Source organism: Varanus komodoensis, unplaced genomic scaffold (genome assembly GCF_004798865.1).
Source record: "Varanus komodoensis strain SLA01 unplaced genomic scaffold, ASM479886v1 scaffold26, whole genome shotgun sequence".
NCBI classification, from domain to species: domain Eukaryota; kingdom Metazoa; phylum Chordata; class Lepidosauria; order Squamata; family Varanidae; genus Varanus; species Varanus komodoensis.
The window spans coordinates 614,828-633,770 of NW_025335684.1; the positions used below are offsets into that span (position 1 = coordinate 614,828).

Sequence of the window (18,943 nt, forward strand, 5' to 3'; positions counted from 1 at the left end):
GGCGGGAGCGGAGGCGCCGGGATCCCGCGGCCGCCAGTGGCCCCGCGGCGCCCGCGCCCGGGTTGTGCGAAGGAGCGAGCCGAGCGGCGGCCGCCTGGGCCTCCCGCTCCCGCCTCGGCCAGGGAGAGGCTGCGGGTCGGGCGGCCAAGCCGGGCGGCGGCCGCGGCGCGTCGCGTTTTGCCTTGCAGCCGTGCAAGTTCGCCGCCGTTCGCAACGACGGAGATGCAGCCCAGAAAAACTGGCGTAGGATCCTAATGCAGAACCCAATACAGTGAATACAACGATTAAAGATACGATGTGAAACCAGAAGGAAGCGCAGGAGCAATTCAAAGATTTAAAATACAGCAACGCTTTAAAAACAGCAGCCAGCGAAAGGCTACAGTGCCTAAGAAAATAAGGTCTTGCCCGGCCTCAGGAGAGCCTCTGGGGAGCTCACAGCACAACAACCGGGGTGCCACAGCAGGCAAGGGGCAGCCAGAAAAGGCTCTCTGGAGGCGTCTTAGGGGCTGGGCAGGCAGATATTGGGGCTCTGTCTGCCCTCACGGCTGACAGTTGCTGACCGATCCATCCCGTGCTCCTATATTTAATTCAGCCTTCCGGCAACCTGGTGTCCTCCACGTCTGTTGTGCTGCAGATCTCAGTATCTCCCCCAGATGGGTCAGAGTTGTGGTCGGCTCAGGGCACGAGGTTCGGAGAGTCAGCCTTCCGTGAAAAAAACAACTGCCTTGTCGGGTCAGAGTCCGCAGGTGGCCACCTGGTATAACACCTGTGGAACAGAAACCAGCCAGCTGCTTTCACCTGGGAAGAGCTTCCGAGTCATTTGCGACCACCCTTGCTTTCGTGCCCTGGCCTGGGCCTGTCTCCTGCCCACCTTGACTGCAGCCTCACAGCAGGTCACCCCTGCCAGTCTGCCACTTGCTGTGTGGCACCAGCAAGTGCTTACGGTGACACGAAGCCTGGTTCGTAGGTGCGCAGTGTCGCGGGGCAGGCTGGTCCGCAGGTCCCGCTGACAGGCTTCCCAGACACATCCAGGGTTCGAAGCAGCGCTGGCGTACAGAGGTCTTTGCCGCGATCGAGAAAAACCCCGTGTTTGCAAAAGTGATTGACGTATGCATGTATAGCTGTATGTCTGAATGTGAGGCATGTTTGAAAACACACGCACTCTGCCCGTAGACGGTGTGCAACACATGTTCGAAAGCACTACATACAGGGGAAGTTTACCAGGATCCTAGTTCTGGCTCGGTACTCTGAGAAGGGAATGTCCTGTGGTAGGTCTGAAGGACAGACCCGAATTTCCTGCTGGAGGAAGTTTGACGTGTCCCTGGTCTTGGTTTCATGGGTACAACAGGTTGCGAGCTGGGAGGCTCGCGGTGGCAGCTGGCCAGAGGTGTGTGCAGGCGGTGGCAGCTCTCGTTTCAGGTGCTGCGGCTTTCCATGAATCATCTTTTCCGGCATGAGAACTACAGACGTAGCTTTAAGCAGAGAAGTTTTTAAATAGCAGAGCACTTTGAAAATCCTTGTTTGAGTCCAGTTAACAGTAAGAAGAAGGGAATAAATACAAATGCCGTTCATATAAACTTAACTCTCTAGAATAGGTGGCTTTGTAAAAATAACAGTGATTCACTGTTATGATTATGCTCTTCTTGCTGTTGTTATGCAAATAATCAGGCAGTGAAGCACAGCGATACATCATTGTGGGAGCCAGTGGGAGGTGCCGGGAGGTCAGCTTCGGCTGAATCTCTGTGTAACTTGCAAGGGCTCCCCTTCTTTAAACTGCTGCTGTGCATCAGGAAAGCTGCACCCCGCAAACTTTTCCGCAGTTTCTTCCATCCGTTCAGCCTGAATCCTTAAGATGTTTCAGGGCCAACTGAAAGTGTGGGATTCTGTTCCTCACTGCAGGAAACCGGGCATTTCCAGGATCTCCAGAAGCAGGGCATAAATAAGGGTGATTAAACAGGTCACACTAAAATAGAATGGAAGGGGCAGACAAAAGGAGGTGCTCCGTACCCCAAGTAGCAGGCCTTGGCAGTTCGTTGCCTGAAGATGTGGCGGGTGCCACTGACTCTGATAACTCCGGAACGGGAGCAGGTAAATTCGTGCAGGAGACGCCTATAAGTGGCCACCAGTTGCTGGCAGACAGCTGCGGACGAGGGCTCTTGCTCGCACAATATGTCCCCAGGCTTCCCCAGAGGGATTCCGGTGAGAAACGGGGCTGGCCTGGCAGGAATGTGGATCAGCTTCTGTCAGATTTTCCGTAAGGTGTATAATCTAGAGTAACAAGTTGATATGAAACCAGTTACTCTGGTCAGAGTTGTGGCAGCAGATACCTTGCTCCTTTTTAGCTTTTGCCAGCCAGCCAGGTGCGAGAAAGCAGAGGCTGCGGCGCTGGTGGGCTCGTGATGCCCAGCAGACACCGCCTGATTGCCCTTCTCCGCTCTCCCCAGCCGCACAAAAGACGTGACGATGTCGGCCAGGCTCCCGGTGAGCTTCTTCTCTTCCGTGTCTCCAGTGCACGACCTCTTCCTGGGGCAGCTGGATCACGCGGAGGACATCCGCCAGGACTCGGAAGTCACGCTGTTCTTTTTCTACGCTCCGTGGTGTGGGCAGTCCGTTGCGGCCAGGGAGGAGGTTGAGATAGTGGCAAGCCACCTGGCCGACCAGGTACTGTGGAATGGGCACGAAGGCGCTCCCGCCTCCCGCCCGTTTTCTTCTTTACAAAGAATTTCCGCCTGTGCGGACTCCTTCCCTTCGCTAGTTCAATCCCAGCCCCGTCTTGCCACCTCTCCTCTTCTGCTTGTTCCCTTCCTGCTGCCTTCCAAGGTATCCAGCTCTGCGTTTGGGAAACCAGAGGCTGGAATACGTGGCGATTGCCTGTAAGATGCCTTGTGTATCTTCTGCCAAAAGGTTCTAAGAAGTCCAGTAAATCACAAGATGTTTTCAGGTGTTCTGCACTTGGGTGGCCGTGTGTGAATCTTTGGCGGGTTGGCCATGGGCTGTGATGGGAACCCTAGCCCTGGTCCTAAAGCTCACTGGGCCATTTGGGCTTGGCCACGGGCTCTCTGCTTCACCTGGCTCACTCTGGGCACAGCCCCTCTTCTCTCCCCCAGCCCACCCAGTGCTGCAAGTAAAAGTTCTCCTGGGCTCCCTGGTGGGGAACGAGGGGGCAGTTCTCGGGATCACACCTGCTCCTCCTGCAGTTGCTCAGCTCATCTTCTGCCCTGCAGGCCTCTTGCCCCACGCAGGGATCCCTGGGTTCCGCCGACCATGCGTGGCTTTCCCTCCACAGGTGCTGTTTGTGGCAATCAACTGCTGGTGGAACCAGGGGAAATGCCGGAAGCAGAAGCACTTCTTTTACTTCCCTGTCATATATCTGTACCATCGGAGGTGAGAGTCTCGCCGACGCCCCTTGCCGTGGCTGGGCAGAGCGGCTCCTTGCGGGGCGGGACCTGTGCCGGCCTGGGGGAGTGGAGCAGCGCCCTCCCGCAGCGCCCGCCTGCGAGGACCGGTGCTCGCAGCGTGGCTCACCCGGCGGGACCGTGGGCGTCCTGTGTGGCGCGCGCACTCGCTCGCTCTTCCGTGGGGCGCCTTGGCTCCTTTGGCCAGCAGCGCTCTTCCCTGCCTCAAGCGAGGTCAAGGGGATTCTGTGTGGTGTTAAGTGCAGCGTGTTGCAACCTCTGTGGGAATGCCCACGGTAAGAGAGGGAGGGCTGGCAGCAGTACGGCGTTTCCAAATGCGATGCAAAATGTTGGGCGGACTTCCCAGAACTCCTAGGAAAACGAGAAGGGCTCCTTTGCCTGCTGCCGAGCAGCTCCTCTGGGAAGCGCCTTCCACAGCTAGGGGCCAATTTAGTGCTTAAACTCTTGACAGAGTGTGCTTTTGCTCTTCTTTCGTACTAGCTTTGGGCCTATCGAATACAAAGGCCCAATGAATGCCATTTACCTTGAAAAATTTGTTCGCCGAGTGATGACTCCCTTGCTGTATGTCTCATCTCGATCAAAACTGCAACAGTTCCTCTCCAATTACGAGGTAACTTAGCTCTGTCGTCCCGTCATTTCGGGCTTTTGGGGTTAGCCGTTATGCCAAGTGCAGCCCTGCTACTGGTGGGGAGGGTCGTCTGCTCTCGGGCTCCCTGGGAACCAGAGCAGCTTTGGAAGGCAAGGCTGGGCAGGGCCCTTCCTGGCGGCTTTAGCTTTCTTTCTCCCTTCCCGACTGTGAGTCACAGCAGTGCCCTTGACTCAGTTTGCTCTCGTTTTTTTTGCAGCCTGGAGTCTTGGGATATTTTGAGTTCAATGCTTCTCCCCAGCCCCCTGGTTACCTGACATTCTTTACTTCTGCGCTGCATTCATTAAATAAAGGTAAGTAAAAGCTTTGCCCACACGCGGCAAGCGGTGCCTTTTGTGGGCACCTTGTATTTCTGGTAATACGACAGAGACGGAAAAGGTGTGGCAAGAGGCCATTGAAGTGATCTGGGGATCAGAGCAGCTGTGCTGTGGTATTTGGGGCCTCTGGTCTTAGCAGGCGGTGTGGGGACAGGAGGCTGGCTGGGAGAGGGCTGATAAAGCGCTTCCCAGTGAGGGGAAAGCCAGTCGCCTGGAACCCAGAGGGGCCGTCCCATGCAGCTGATGGGCGCAAAGCAAGGGTGGTGCAGAGGCAGTAGCTCAGAGGGACCGAGAGAGACCGTGAGGACGCGAGGCAGGAGGGCCCGTGCCATCTCTAGCCCTCGCCTTCCAGGGCAGTGGCTGGGGAATGTGGGTCAGGGGGCGGTGGTGGCCTTGTGGGCTTCCGCGCAGCAGCTGGCAGCAGTGGGAGCAGAACAGCGGGTTGCTCGCCTTGGAGCTCATCCAACGCAGTCCCCTGTGATTTTGCGCACTCTTGGAGCGGAGATCTCTTCAGCTCACGGACAGCGAAATGACACGAGCCCGGGCTGGCTCTTGTCATTTGCAGGAGCAGCAACGTCATTAGGGCTCCTGTTGCAGAATCGAGATTGGCTTTTCACCGCAGGCTGGATCGGCTTGGCGTGGAAAGGATCACAGAAGCGTGTTGGAAAGTTACAATGGGCTCAACGTATCGCAAGGGGTCTTGGTGGGAGCTCTGGGCCAGAAAGACGGGCGGCATTTCTCGCCGCAGTTTGCACTCTGCCTAAAGCCGGCAAGCCTTGGTTGCAGCACGTGGAAGGCGCCACTCCTGGTCCCCGCCAGGCCCTGGAGCGCTCTGGGCCACCAAGTGACGCCCTCCTCACGGGGCTGCTGCTGTGGGGATAGAACGAAGTGGTGGTGAACCCGAAAGCGCCCTTGCTCTTTGTGAGAAGAAGGCAGCCGGGGTGTAAGTCCGATACGAAGATAAAGGTCGTCCTGTGGGTCTGAGTGGAGGGCCAATTGAGCCTGGAAGGACGAATGGCCCCGGCTGTGCGCATTCCCGGGGACTGCCCCTGCCCCTCCTGCGCGCTTCCTCCCCTTCTCCACGGCCCGCGTGCTCAGCTTGTGAACGCGCGGGGGCCTCTTGCTGCCCGCTGTGACCCAGCCACGCCACTCAGGCGCCCTTCAGGGCCCACGCGGACTCCGGCACGGGGCAGCCGAGCCCCGGCAGGGGGCCCCCGGAGCTCTAAGCACTCTCCCCCCGCCCCGGTTCACCTTCCTTTCCCCAGCGAGGCTTCTTCCCTTGGCCTGACTGGGGGCGAGCCCCTCGCTTCCGGTCATGTTCACCTTGAGCAGATCCTTGCTCCTCAGGCAGATGAAACCCGGCGCTCTTATCTTTCTTCTGAATTTTCGGGCATGACATGCCCACGGGCCCCAGATGCTTTGGTTCCCACGTGGATATTCTGTGGCATGTTTCCACGGCGTTTGGGGAGACGGCCTTTTCATGCCTCGGGCGCTCTGCTTCCCAGCGCTGTGCTGGGGAGGTGCGTGCGCTGCTGCCGTCCTCGGCTCTGCCGTGCCGACTCACAGAGCAGCAGGCCTGGCACCGAAGCGCATGGTGCTTCAGGGCTGGCAGGGAGCAAAGGGGCAGCAAAGGCCGCGGAGGCGACCGCGGAGCCCTTCTCGGGCCTCGGTTCGGTCGAGGGCCCGGGCTGAGGTGCTGGCTTCCAGGCAGCGGGCCGGAACAAACCCCAGCCGGCAGGAACCGCTTGGTGCCCGGGGGGAAGGCCGCCTGTTCCTTCCACTTCACGCCCGCCTTTCCAGGAGCGGAGCTGGTGGGCCGCTCCAGCGCGTGAGCCGTCTGTTAACGGAAGGCTTTGCCAGGGCGAGAGGCTCACGCTCAGGTTTCTGGCCTCGCTGCCTCCTGCTTTGGCTTAATGTGTTAATTCTCAGAAGAATGTTCATCCCTGACATTTTCATGCGTCCGTGATGTGGATGTGAGGGCGGAAGGAAAGAACACCCACTCCAGGGACCGCAGGGTTTGGGCCTCAAGTGCTGCTCCTGGCTCTTCTCCTGCTTTCGCACCTCAAAGGGTTTTAAGTCGCTTTCCACGGGGACGGCCACATGCTTATCTTCGCAATTCCTGCTGTAGCTTTTTTCCAATTTCCCGAGTTCTCTTCGGATTGAATTTTAGCCTGGATTATGCTGTCCACCCACAGCTCGGTGTAGAAGCGCAACAGCAGCATAAGGGCTGTGCTCCTGTTTCCTCTCCAAGCTGGAAATGGGGGGGGTGCCTTCGTTTTCCAGAGACCCCTCCCGGCACGGTGGCTTCCCTCCCTCCCGCTGCGTCGTCCTGCTTTCCTTCCCTGATCTCCACTGCCTGGCTCTTCCAGATCACCTTGGAACGATCCACTTTGGGGTGATCACGGACAGGCTGATTGCGGAGGAGATCTCCCTCGCCAGCTCTGGCAGCGTCTACCTGCACAGGCATTTCAGCGCCTCCCTCGTGAGTAACGCCCTTCCCTGCCTGTCCTCCTGCTCTCCCTGTGCGGCGAAGCAGCCAGTGCCAGGCAGGCAGGCAGACATGCCAGGCAGAGGAGTGGTGCCTGGGGACAGGCGCCAAGGCTTTGGGCCTCTGAGAGCAGCTTCAGCCCCAGGCCTCCCTGTCAGCTGGCGTGGCTGCCCCATGGCGAAGCGGCCTCCGGCAGGCAGGCGTGCGTGAAGCCATCTGCCGCTGGGTCGGCCGGTGGGTGCTGCAGGCCTCAGAACAGCGGGTGTCCCCGAAGCAAGTGTGTGCGGGGGACGGAGCACATGAGAGCAGGGGGAGAGAATGAGCATCTAATAAGGGAAATGAGTCTGCTTATATAACCGCAGCCAAGGTCAGTCCTGTTTTGTATGCAGAAGCACTGGCACCATTCTCTCCCTTTCTGCCAAATATTTTAATGAAGGGGATGCGGTGTGTTTTTTTCCCTTGCGGTGAAATGCCGGGTAAGCAAAATCCCACGTCGCTTGAGGCGTTTCTGTGCCATGAGCAAACTCCCAGCCTCTTGCCTCCTCAGCTTTATTCTCCAGTGCAAAACAGGCCGAAAGGGCACGCTGAGCTGGGTGGGGAGCGTGGGCCGTGCTAACATGCGCGTTACCGTAAAACCGAGGCGCCCTGACCGTCTGGGGTCAGGTGAAGCACAGGCAGAAGCTGCCCCTCCTAGGAAATAGCGTGTCGGTCTTTGTGAGAGTGGCCGACGGCGCCAGGAACGCCCTTTGCCTCTCCTCAGCTCTACCCGCATGAGGCCATGAACTGCACTGCGGAGGACATCTGGAGGTGGGCGCTGGAGAACCAGGAGACGTTCATCCGCTGGCTGAGGCCACACGGCGGGAAGAGCCTCCTGCTGCACAACGAGCTGAAGAAGGGCCCGGCCCTGTTCCTGTTCCTCCCCTTTGACCCCCTGGCGGAGAGCCACCCCCTCGTGGATGAGGTGAGCCATGCCCGGGAGGCCCCAGCCCACCCACAGAGCCCCCTCGGCGCAGCGGCCCGGCTGAGGCTCCTCCGCGGCCCGGGCCAAAGGCCTCTCCCTGCGGGGGCAGCGCTGGCTCGCCGTCGGGGGAGGCTGGGGCGGGGCGGTCTGGGGGACACGCCGAGATCCAGCGGCACGGAAGAAGGGCGAGGGCTGTGCGGCGCCTGGTTCCTCTCGTGCCCGCCACACGCTTGGCTTTGCCGCCAGTGGCGACGCCGGCTCCCTCGCCCCCTGACGCGGGGGGAGGAGCGAAGCCGTGGGGCTGCTCCGCGGTCGTGAGGGCCTCTGCGGCAGCTCCGCGCAGCCTTGCTCGGCAGCCTCCAGCACGCGGCGCACGCTCCCAGGCGCACGGGACGAGGCCCCGCGTGAGCCGCGTCCCCTGTGTTTGCTGGTGCGGGGCTGCCATGCGCCCGCGAAAGGCGGACTCCTGGCCGTGCTGGCGGAGGCAGGCTGCTGCTCCTGGCCCAAAATGGGGCAGCCGGGCTTCCTCCCGCTTTCGGGGGCATCTGGCGTAACTTGCTTACTGACAGGGGCAGCAGCTTCTCTTCGCCAGGAGTGCTGGCGATTTTTCTTCCCGCCTCGGGAGCGCTTGGCCTTCCAGCCGCGTGGCAAGGCGCCCTGGTTCCGGGGCTGTGCCTGCCCCTTGCCCACCGCGCCCTGCGGGCCCCTCTTGCAGGCCGGGCGGGAAGCCAGTCTGGCAGTGCTGCCTTCTGCATTCGTAGGGACGAGCGACACATTCTAAGACACGGTGGCCATCTCCGTTCCTTCCCCCTGCTTTCGGGTTGCCCATGGTTCCTTGTAAGGGCCTCTGCTTGGCTGACAAGCTTCCCGGAGGGTGGCCTGCGTGTTCTGGACCTGGGGCAGGGGCAGCAAGCAGGAGGAGCGAAAATCACACCCTCGTGTGTGTCCAGATCCCCCTCTCCCTTGGAGAGATGAGCGCCCTCCCCGCTCTGGTGGGCGTCTTCCACTCCCGTCCTGCAGGAGAGTGATGGTGACCCGCTCAGGCGAGGCCCGAGGCCCATGTGGTTTTCTTTCCTCCCTCTGCAGATGTTCAGGCTCGCTTTGGAGTACAACAGCTGCAACCAAAGCCAGCGAGGGGGGCCGGACGCGGAGCACCTGCAAGGAGAGCCCCTGGCGGCTGCAGGGCTGCCCCTGCCCCGGGCAGAAGCCGCCTCTGCCGCCAGGCCCCCCTGCTGCCACACGGTGGTGCTGCCCCCGCAGTGGCACGCCATCTCCCGGACGCACAACGTCTGCGAGCTGTGCGTCAACCAGACCGCGGGGGTCCGGCCCAGCCGCCTGGGCGGGCCGCACTGTAGCTTCTCGGAGATCGAGGCCGCCGTGGACTCGCTCTACCTCAGGGAGCGGACCTTCTTCCAGGTCGTGTCGAGGACCGTTTCCTTCTGCAGCAACTTCCTCAGCTTCTACAGCCCCTTCAGCCACTACACGGCCTGCTGCAGGACGGTGAACCGGGGCCTGCTGGGCTTTGGCGGGGCCGAGAAGACGCCCGCCCGGCGCCCGGGAGCGGCATTTGCTTCCCATGGGAAGAGATGGAAGGACCGGCCCTGGAGCTCTGCCCCTCACATTGAGGACGGGCACGGGCTTCGCCCCGCCAGCACCTTCTGCGGCGCAAACTTTACCGGCCTGAGTTGCAGGACCAACAAGACTCTCAACCTCTACCTGCTGGACTCCAACCTCTCCTGGATGTACGCCGAGAGGCTGGGAGCCCCGAGGGCCGCCCCCGTGAAGGAGTTTGCCGCCATCGTGGACCTGGCGGAGGAGGTGCATTACGTCCTGGATCAAAGCCAGGCCCTGCGGAGGGCGGCTCTAGGTGCAGTAGCTGTTGTTGCTGCCTGCCTGCCTGCCTGCTTGCGGAGGAGGGTCTGCCCCCGGGGCGCTCTGTGCACAGGTGCCTCGCGGTCGAGGGCGTCCTGGGGAAGCCGCTCCTGCGGGGAAGTCGGGCCGTGGGCTTGAATGGGCCGCCGTGCCCCTCGGGGGGCTTCCGCTGCGCCACGCCGGCTGTTGATGTTTGAAAGCGTTTGCTCCGCTCGTTGGGGCGTCTTAAGGGAAGGATGTGGGAGACCTCGTGAAAGAGGACGCAGCAGGCAGCGTCACGAGCCAGAGCTTCGCGGCAGGCGCGTGAAGAGTGCGTCGCACGCTCACGCGATGCTGGTGGCAGGAGAGGCTCCCCGGCAGCCCATTCCCCGGGAGGCCCTCTGCCCGGGGCCACTGCTCCCCGCAGGCAGGGGCTCCACGCCGCGGGAGCCTTGGCGGCAGCAAGTGGGGCGGGAGCAGGTGGGCCGGGAAGCGAGCCCCCTTTGCTGGTCCCCGGAAACCACTCGCACCCCGAACAGCGGCCCGTTGGAGGCGGCATGGGCGGATGCGCAACGTGAAGGCAGGGGCCACCCACTGGCTCCTTAGGGACGCGGGACACGCCCCCTGGGGACACCACTGTGAAGGCCGTGCTGCTCGCTGCTCTCGCCAGCTGGGCCCAGGCTCTTGACCGGCTCGGAGGCAACCTGGCTGCCTAAGCCAAGCCTTCACGGCGCGGGGGGCGTGCTCCGTGCCTCCGGGGGCACAGGATGGGGCCTTCCCGGCGAGGCTGCCCGGGCTGCCGTGGGCGCTGTCGAGGTGCCAAGCCAGGCGTGGCCTTGTGCGTCCTTGGCCCGCGCAGCAGCGTGCCTCTGTGGAGAGAAATGCCTTAATGCACGCACTGACTGCTTAGCGCCCCTGCTGTTCCCACATTTTATCTGCGGTCTGAGGGAGCCTTGCTGAGCACGAGATGCTCTGCCGTGGAGGGTCGTTCGCAATTATGCTGCACCCGGACTTCCTGATACAATCGTCGTAACCCAAGAGAGCCGCCGTGGAAGAGTCCTGGAGGAAGCCGAGTCCTGTGCCGGGAGCCGGGCCACGAACGCGCCCGGTCCGTTGCCTTGCTGATCTGGGCTGCCCCCAGCGAGCGGCGGGGAAGAGCGGGGTGTGGGGTGGGGCAGCTGCGGAGCCGCCCCCGGCCATGGCGAGCTTCAGCCAGCTCTCCCGAGACGTTATCAGCGGTTGGCTCACGTGCTTTGCTTGGTAACAGGAGGACGAGCAGTGTAGGCTTGGTGCTTTCATTGTTTAAAACTTTTAAGTTCGTGAGGGTGCTCAGCCCTTCCCGTGGAGCTAATTTTCATGCTGGCAGAAGCCCAGAATGTGCACACCAGGCAGACGGTGATCGAAGACGAGGAATGAGAAATGCATCGTATTTCTCCTTCCTTGTGGACCGTGACTTCCTACGTAGGCATGGAAAGGGCCTGCCAGAATTCGGACTTGAACCACCTGCTTCTCGGGCTTAACTTCCCCTTCCGTGACGTGTCAAAATAACCTCTTGGCCCTTGGCTCTCATTTTTAGAAAGCTTCATTCAAAACTACAGTGTTGTGTACAGTCCCTTGCAAAGGCACCTCGTTGGCGACGCGCGGCCCGGCCCCGTTCGCCCTCAGCATATCAGAGAAGTCACCACCGAGACCTTCCACGAGGCCGTGCTGCAGAGCGAGAAGGTAACGCGCGCGAGGTGCGTGGACTGTGGCTGGGGGTGCCGCGGCTCTTTGGGAGCCCCTGCTGCTTTTCGTAGCCTCCAACGGCAGGTGTGTGCGAGGCCGTGGCGCGGCGGCCGCGTCGGACGGTTGTAAATTGCCCAGGAAGCAGCCACCACTGCTTGGGGTGACATCTCCACGCAGCCACGAAGCTCAGCCTGGGCGACTCGGGGCACCTGCTGTCCTTCCCCACAGGGCTGTTGTGAGGTTGTGGATGAAATCCACCGGATCCACATTTCCTGTGCTCAGTTTCCTGGGGAAACAGTGCCATGTGACTCGTTTTTCCCATGCCAGCCCCCCCCCCCATAACTCTGACTGCAGCTGTTTCTCATTGGTGTCTGGGTAGAACTGCAGCCTGCAGGGTACCTCTGTAGTGGCTGGACGAGAGAGAAATACGGGGGAGAAGACAGGTGCAGGCCCGGCTGCTCTCTGTCCCTGCGTCCCAGTCGGGGGCACCAAAGCAGTGATATCCCCCCGGCAGGAAGAAGGCAGGCAAGGGGAGCTGCGACTTAGCAAAGCGATTTTGATGCCTGGCCTCTTGTGCTCAGGAGATCTTGGCTCACCTGCCCCCCCCCCCGTGCCTTCCAGAGCGTCTTGCTGCTGTACTACGCGCCGTGGTGCGGCTTCTGCATGTCTCTGAGCCACATCTTCATCCAGCTCGCGCGGATCCTGCCTCCCGAGAACTTCGCTGTGGCAAGGTATGCTTGGTCGTGCCCGGTGCCCTCGCAGGGCTGGAACCCTGCGCTCAAATGCCACCTCTCTTCCCCCGCTGAGCCCCTCAGGACGGCCTCCGTCGCTCCATTATGCCCTCCCAGCAGCCCTGCCAGGTCGGTTAGGCCGAGAGCGAGTGACTGGCCCGGGGTCACCCAGTGAGATTCGTGGCTGAGCAGAGGCCCACACCCGGCCCTGCCAGGTCCCCAGTCTGGCAGCGCCAGCACCGAAACAGCTTCCGAAGCCTGGCTGGGCAGGGGGCTCTCCCCATCGCTGCGAATCCGGGGCTAGACGGCCCTGGGCTGCTGCGGTCGTCTTGAGCGGCCCTCGCCGGCTCGGCTCCGAGCGCTCCCCGCCGCAGTGTGACTCGAAAGCAATCGATGGGCAGATTACAGGGTTGTGTATTTTAAGCTTTGCCCTTTGAGAGACTGCTCACCAGCTAATTAAGCATGTCTGTTCCTCCCGCCTTTCCAAAGTTTAGCTTGCTCACCCACCGTATTTCCAAGCAAATAACAAGGCCATGGCTGGCCGGCCTCCTTGGGGCACAAGTCTAGACAGAAGCAAGACCTCCAACTCCGCTGGGCCCAAGCATGGTGGCACCGCTCGTTAGTGCCCCCGTCCCTGGAGAGCAGGCAAACTGCCCCCTTCCCAATGTTGCCGCTCGGGAAGGGGGAGGCCTGCGGAGGCTGCGGGCTCAACGTCAGACCTGCTGGCCGATGCTGGGGGAGCGTGGCCGTGCTGCGGGGAGCCCCTCCGGAGTGGAACGCGGCTGCTCCGTCTGTGTGGAGTGTGAGACGCGATTGCGTAAACTCAGCTCTGACCCCGCTGCGAGCCGCCAGACAGGAAGCACCCATCGCTTCAGCCGAGAGGCTCGCTCAGCACGGCCTGGGACCAGAACGGCCAGCTCAGCCAGACTGGGTGGTATCGGCCGATGTTCCTCATCAGCACACCAGCCCGGCCTGTCCTGCGGATGGGGAGAAGTCCCTGGGAAAAGACATTCGGGGACAGCCTTCCGTTTTCCTCGATGCTTTGCTCCTTAAAGGTTTGCTGTGCCGGACGGTTCACGCTTTGCCAGTGTGCAGTTTTCCGGCATCCCTCCTGTCGCTCCAAGCAGAGCCACGCAACAACCCATGGAATGTTTTGTTCCCGGGTCTTGTTTACGTGGTTCTCCAGATGTTTTTTCAGAAGTCTCTTTTATCCTGGGCACAGGAAGTTGCTTTTATCCTGTGCCAAAGAACTGGTCCTTCCAGTTCACTCTGGCTGGCTTGGAATACGAGCATCCCATCCCTTCGCTGTTTACCGGGAGCGACTGTTGCGCCCCCGTTTCCTGCTTGGAGTTGATGGGGCTTTGCTGCGAGCAGGTCACGCCTGACCGCAGAACAGGGGCCCTTTGTAATCCGTGCATTTTTATTCTTTTGCTGTTTCGGTAGGGTCGATGTTTCTCAGAATGACTTGCCCTGGGAATTCATGACGGACCACCTCCCCAACGTCCTGTTTTTCCCCCATGACAGGTAACTCTGCTCTGCTCTGCTCATTTCCTTTGCATGAAGAGGCAGTTGGGGGGTTCTGACTAGGATGTGTTAGGTGAGGGCTGCACAGGGGCTGAGCGAGGCAGCCAGGGTCCTTCCCGGAGAGGGGGCATGGGCCAGCCTGCCCTCCTGCCTCAGGGAAGCAGGTCGGTCCAAGCAGATGCGGAGCCGCATCCGAGCAGTTTGAAGGCTGTGGGCCGAGCTGCCACGGAGCGTAGTGGACGGGCCCACGAGTGAATGCAGCTGCTGCCTCAGGAGGCACTCTGGGCCAGCCGCGGTCCCAGAAGCTTCACGACGGGGGTCCCGTGCGTGCGCTCAACGCGTTCCCAGATATTCGCGCACAACTCGGAAGCACCAGGAAAGGTGTGCTTGTCTCACGAGGGTCCTGACCCATCAAACCTCGCTTCCCGAACCTGGCACCCTCCCGATGCTTGGAGCAACACCCCCCATCCCTGCTCCTTGGCTGCGCTGATGTGAGTGAAAATCCCCACGCCTGGAGGGTGCCAGCTGGCCCAGGGAAGGCCGCTCAGTGGCCCCGGGGTCCGAGCGAGAGCAGCAGCCCCCCCTCTGGGCAGGTGCGTTTCCCTAGCCTCCATCAGATCTGCTTTGTGCAGGGCTTTGGGGGGTTCAGAGGGATCTGGCTGGAATCCAGCAGCCCCACAGGGCAAGGCAGCATTCCCCCCCCCCAGAGCACGGGGGCGGGGGCCGAGGTCAGGGCAGCGCTGCGCCGAGGGGGCGGCCGAGCAGAGGCAAGAGCCTGAGCCGGGCCCGGTCGGCAATCTCCGCCTCATCGTGCTGCTGCCGCCCCTGTCGCCCCCCTGCTGAGGGACAGGAGCGTGAGAAGGGCTGTGGGGGGGCCGCGGAAAGCTCAGCCAAGCCCTTCCAGGGGCCCAGCGTCCCCCCCCCAGCCTCGGAGCAGCTGCATGGCGGGAAGAGCACGGCCTCTGGCTTGCGGCCTCCACAGGGCGGCTGTGGCACCGAGCAGCCAGGCCTTTTCCAGCCCCGTGTGCGGAGACCCGCTGCCCCCGCCCGGCCTCACCCCCCTCTCTCTGACCCCCCAGGAAGGAACAAAGCAGCAGGTTCCCAGCCGGGGCCCCCCTCACCCTCCCCAACCTCCTCAAGTTCATCCTGCACCACCCGCGCCCGCCGCCCGCCGCCCCCGGCCCGGAGCCCTGCCTGCGGGGCTGCCTCTGGAGGGAGTCGCTGCTGCAGCAGGGCCGCATCGCCCGCCTGGAGCAGGAGGTGGAGCGGCTGCGGGCGGAGAGCCAGGCGCTGCACCGGGCCCGGGCCCAGGCCCAGGCCCAGCTGTCCGAGGCCCGCCGGGAGGGGCAGAGGCTGCAGCAGGAGGCGCGCGCCCTGCAGAGCCACCAGGAGCACCTGCAGGGGCTGTATGAGCAGAAGTCGCGCGAGCTGGAGGAGCTGGCCGAGAAGCTGCGGGAGCTGGCCGAGGCCTCCGAGAGCCTGCTGGCCGAGAACACGCTGCTCAAGGTGCTGCTGGCCTCCATGGAGCGGAAGCTGGGGCCAGAGCCGCAGCCGGAGGTCAGCCTGCCCACGGAGGATGCCGGCCTGGCGGCGCGGGCGCCCGAGCGCTTCGGGGCCGCGGAGCAGAGCGACAGCCCCCACCTGGAGAGCCAGCTGGCCCCAGAGCACGCCAAGGAGAACTGGACGGAGTAGCCTCCCCGCAGGGGCCGGCCCACGCCGATCAAGTGTGGTCTCCACCAGGAAGAGTCTTTATGCAAACTTTTATTGAAACTTCAATGTAAAGCTTTTTTTTGCTGTACTAGATAAGAAAAATCAAAGGATATTTTTATAATGAGCCATAAACTGGATGGACAGAGCGTGAGACCTACGAGGCACAATTGTCCGGGGGCTGCTCTCTGCACTTTGCTATTGCACTAATTTGATAGATTTTGTATCGATTTAACCTAAATTAAAACAATTTGGCTGGAGGACGGCAGTGCGAAACTCCTCTCTCCTCCCACCCCACCCCTGGGACAAACCCGCCTGGATCTCCATCGGTTAAGGTAACGTTGGCTCGTGCATCCTGGAAACTGCCCAGCAGGGTAATTTGCAGCATCTTCTGACTTCTTTGCAGAATGGAGAGGCTGCTCCACTTCGTGTGTACTTGGTGAAGCTGAATGGGGGAGAAACATTAAAGGGGCTGCTCGAGCTGGTTCACTTTCTCTTTTCTGAGCTTCGGCCTTCTGTTAGGATTGAGCCTAACCCTCGGGGTTCACCCTCAGCAAAGGCTTCCGTGTCCTCTTTCAGAAGAGAGAAAGCAGGCAGCAGGGGGAGACGAGCTGGACCGTGTCCCACCCACATACGCGAGGCCCGTGTTGCAGCCGAGCAGCCGTCCCCCTTGTCAGAACTCCCCGTGGCCAGCTGCACCCAGCAAGGAGTCCACAGCCCCAGTGCCGTGGGCAGGGCATCCTGGCAGAGGGCCCTCTCAGAGCTGCAGGGAAACCGGCCCGTGGCCCCGGGCTTCAGTGGCTTTAAGAACACTGGGCAAACCTGTGGAGGTGGCCGCTAGCCACAGGGACTCCGGGAGGCTGTTTGCTGCCTGCCAAAGACCAGCCAGCGGCTTGGAGATGCCTCCAAGATCACAGGAGGGCTGTGCGGAATAGCCGAGGCCTTGCCTGGCGCACAGAGGGGCCCGGGCCCAGCCCCAGCATCTTCGGGTAGGGCTGAGGGACCCCGGGAGCCACTGGCTCAACGTGCCAGGTGTCCAGCTCGGGACACGGCAGCCGGCTGGGTTCTCTGCGCCTGCTCCCTCCGGGTGTGTTGCATGGCAACACGCCATCCCAGGCAACACGTCCGCCGGCGGCGCTTGCTGGCGTTTCGCTCTTCCACTGCCGACGAAGGATTAACGTCCCAGTCCTCGCATATCTGAGACGCTCAGCAAGTTCTTTGGAAAATAGATGGATGCAGGGGCAAAGTAGAGGATGCTCAAGACAAATCCTGCCATGAAAGGGCAACCATCGCCCGGGCCCGGCGGCTCCCCTTGCGCTCCCCCTGGCTGGGCCGGCACCCACTGGCCTGCGTGGAGGCACTCTGGCCACCCAGCTCTTTCCAGTGCCTGCCCTTCTCGCTGTCCCTGCTCTCGGGTGCTAGGCTAGGCCAGCGTGTCAACCTCACAGCAGAAAACAGGAAACCAGCAGGAAGTGAATCTACCAGCTCAGATGGAAGTAGCAGCCCTTGGAAAGGGGTGGCACCATCCACCGAGAAGAGCAAGGACGGCCCTGCTGGCCAGGCCCCTCCGACTCCGGCGGCTGCGAGCCAACGTCTCGAGCCCCCCTGGCCGCAGCTTCGCGCACAGCGGTGCGGACAGGGAGCGTGCCTGCCTTCTCTGGGCCGGGCCAGCGTTGTCCTACGTGGAGCAAATGGCTGCCAAGAAGCGTGAGAGCTAGAAGGAAGCCGAAGGCCTGATTTGAAAACTGGGTTGAGGGGAACAGCCTCATTCCTGCCAAATTACTTAGCAAAAATACAGGTGGATTAGTATGGAAACTGGCATCAAGGGTCAAGGAAACTCGGCAGTGACAGACGTTAAGGAAACACAGTACTGACTTCCCTTTCCATTCCCACTCCCTCCCCTACATTTAGCTATTTACGGAAGCCCTATCACGGGAGAAGACAAACGCATTTCTCTGCAAAATACACTGGCTGACATCTCTCAAGCGGAGGCAAAGTCGTGGGGTGATGGTGACGAGCTCGCTTACACGTGTCCCAATGGCCAGGAGCACATGTAAACATCAGTGCAGTGGGCGGCCAGTGGGGGACCAGTTGCGTGAAAGCACATTCCAGCGGGGAAGGCCCGGCGAGGAGCCTCTCCGCCTCAAACGGCCCTCCTTCCCAACGGGCCCGCTTGGCGGCCACTGACCAAGCCTCCCAGCAGCCTGAAGCACAGCTGTCACCGGCTTGGCGAGAAAGAGCAAACCGTGTGGCGAGCGCATCCTCCGAATCGCCTGCAAGCACATGCCTCTCCCCGGGGGGCTGTGCGGGCGCTGGCATGAACACGGGAGCAAAAGGAAGCTGCAGCTCTACATGGCGTCGAGCCCAGAGAACCCCCCCCCCCGCGTCTTGCCACGGCTGCTACAGAAATTCCCCACCAGGACCCCAAAGCAGCAAAACACTCCCTCAGTTTGGCTCCGGAGAGATCCCGCTCGCGGTCATGCGTCTCCTGAATCCGGGAGGGCTGCATCTGCGAAAGCGCATTCACTTCATTCCCATGTGCGCGGAGCACAGCACACGCGCACGCACGCACGCACACCGCCACCTATGTACACACAGTTCACAGTTGTGCAAGTTCACATTACATCAGTAGCTCCATCCCGGAGGCTCAGTGGCATCTTCAAGTAACAAGCCGGACAGCCTCGCACGCTGCTGTGTGTCCATCGCCGGCAATGGGCCCTGCTCCGGAAAGAGAAGCGAGTCCCGGAGCAACAAGGAGCGTCGCATCACGTCACGTCATATCGCGCGCGCGCAGGGCACGGATCCCCACGGGGCGCCGAGCCTCCCGGCGAGGCCCGCGTGGCAGGCCGAGCGAGCGCCGTGGCCCAGCGCGGCCCTCAGCACCCGTCCTGGCGCAGGCCATCGGCCCGCCGCGGGGCCGCCGGTCAGCCGTGGGCCTCGGGGCCACTCGAAGCCAGCTTCGCCTTCCGCTCCATGCAAGGCCCGCGGGCCGAGTACTGGACCAGCAGGAAGGGCTCTTTGGTTTCCCCCTCGCCCACGATGCTCTCCTCGTCCTCGGACTGGCTGATCCTCTGCAGCCGCAGGTAGCACCAGCAGCCCAGGATCAGCGCCCCGAGGGCCGCGATGGCGATCAGGATGACGATGACGGTCACCACCCCCGTGGTGGGGCTGTGGTCCGTGATCGACATGCTGGCTGCCGGGGTCGCTGGCAGGGTGGATCGCCGGCGTCTTCAGCGGCACCTGGATTCCTGGAATGACAAAAGGGGAGGCCTTGAGGGGCGGGAGCAGGCGAGCCCAGCGCTGCGCCGAGCATGAGGCGGCGGCGTTCCTTCACTTCGGAGCAGCGCCCGTCATCCCCACACGCACGGCCCGGGTTCGCGCACTGGAAGGACACCCGGTTCCGACATGCTCGCGCTCGCCTAGTGCGGTCCTGTTCGGGGGCCCTGCCCCCCCCCCCCAGGCCAGGCGCACGATGACCGAGACGGCGTTTCCCTCCGGAGGCATCGCTCAGGGAAGGCTGTGCTCCTTTTGGCAGCGGGCGAGCCGCTTTGATCTTCCGCAGCCATTTAAATATCGG

The 18,943-nt window shown here is 61.9% G+C and overlaps 2 protein-coding genes across 3 annotated transcripts; one reads left to right on the top strand and one right to left on the bottom strand.

Annotated features, from left to right (window-relative positions):
* Positions 1-190: 190 nt before the first annotated feature.
* On the top strand, positions 191-15,626 carry TXNDC11 (thioredoxin domain containing 11). 2 transcript variants are annotated; one of them, XM_044433607.1, is made up of 11 exons: positions 191-2,661; positions 3,287-3,384; positions 3,897-4,026; positions 4,262-4,355; positions 6,749-6,861; positions 7,628-7,828; positions 8,915-9,695; positions 11,256-11,401; positions 12,026-12,135; positions 13,579-13,659; positions 14,739-15,626. In XM_044433607.1, the coding sequence occupies exons 1-11, from the start codon at positions 2,464-2,466 to the stop codon at positions 15,349-15,351; spliced, it is 2,565 nt and encodes an 854-aa protein (XP_044289542.1). In that variant the 5' UTR covers positions 191-2,463; the 3' UTR covers positions 15,352-15,626. The 2 variants fall into 2 exon arrangements, with proteins under 2 accessions (XP_044289542.1, XP_044289543.1); XM_044433608.1 differs by lacking the exons at positions 191-2,661; positions 3,897-4,026 and having other exon boundaries at positions 3,328-3,384.
* A 2,619-nt stretch (positions 15,627-18,245) lies between these two features.
* On the bottom strand, positions 18,246-18,560 carry SNN (stannin). The gene has a single exon (XM_044433609.1). It carries the CDS (start codon positions 18,552-18,554, stop codon positions 18,291-18,293), a length of 264 nt encoding a protein of 87 aa, XP_044289544.1. The 5' UTR covers positions 18,555-18,560; the 3' UTR covers positions 18,246-18,290.
* Between the last annotated feature and the right edge of the window lie 383 nt (positions 18,561-18,943).

What these genes read in the sequence shown, in the direction of transcription:
- TXNDC11 (XM_044433607.1), top strand. Translation starts at nt 2,464, where the DNA reads ATGTCGGCCAGGCTCCCGGTGAGCTTCTTCTCTTCCGTGTCTCCAGTG. An exon ending in AGTTCCTCTCCAATTACGAG is followed by an intron (nt 4,027 to 4,261) that starts GTAACTTAGCTC and finishes TTTTTTTTGCAG; the next exon opens with CCTGGAGTCTTGGGATATTT. An exon ending in GCCACCCCCTCGTGGATGAG is followed by an intron (nt 7,829 to 8,914) that starts GTGAGCCATGCC and finishes CTCCCTCTGCAG; the next exon opens with ATGTTCAGGCTCGCTTTGGA.
- SNN (XM_044433609.1), bottom strand. Translation starts at nt 18,554, where the DNA reads ATGTCGATCACGGACCACAGCCCCACCACGGGGGTGGTGACCGTCATC.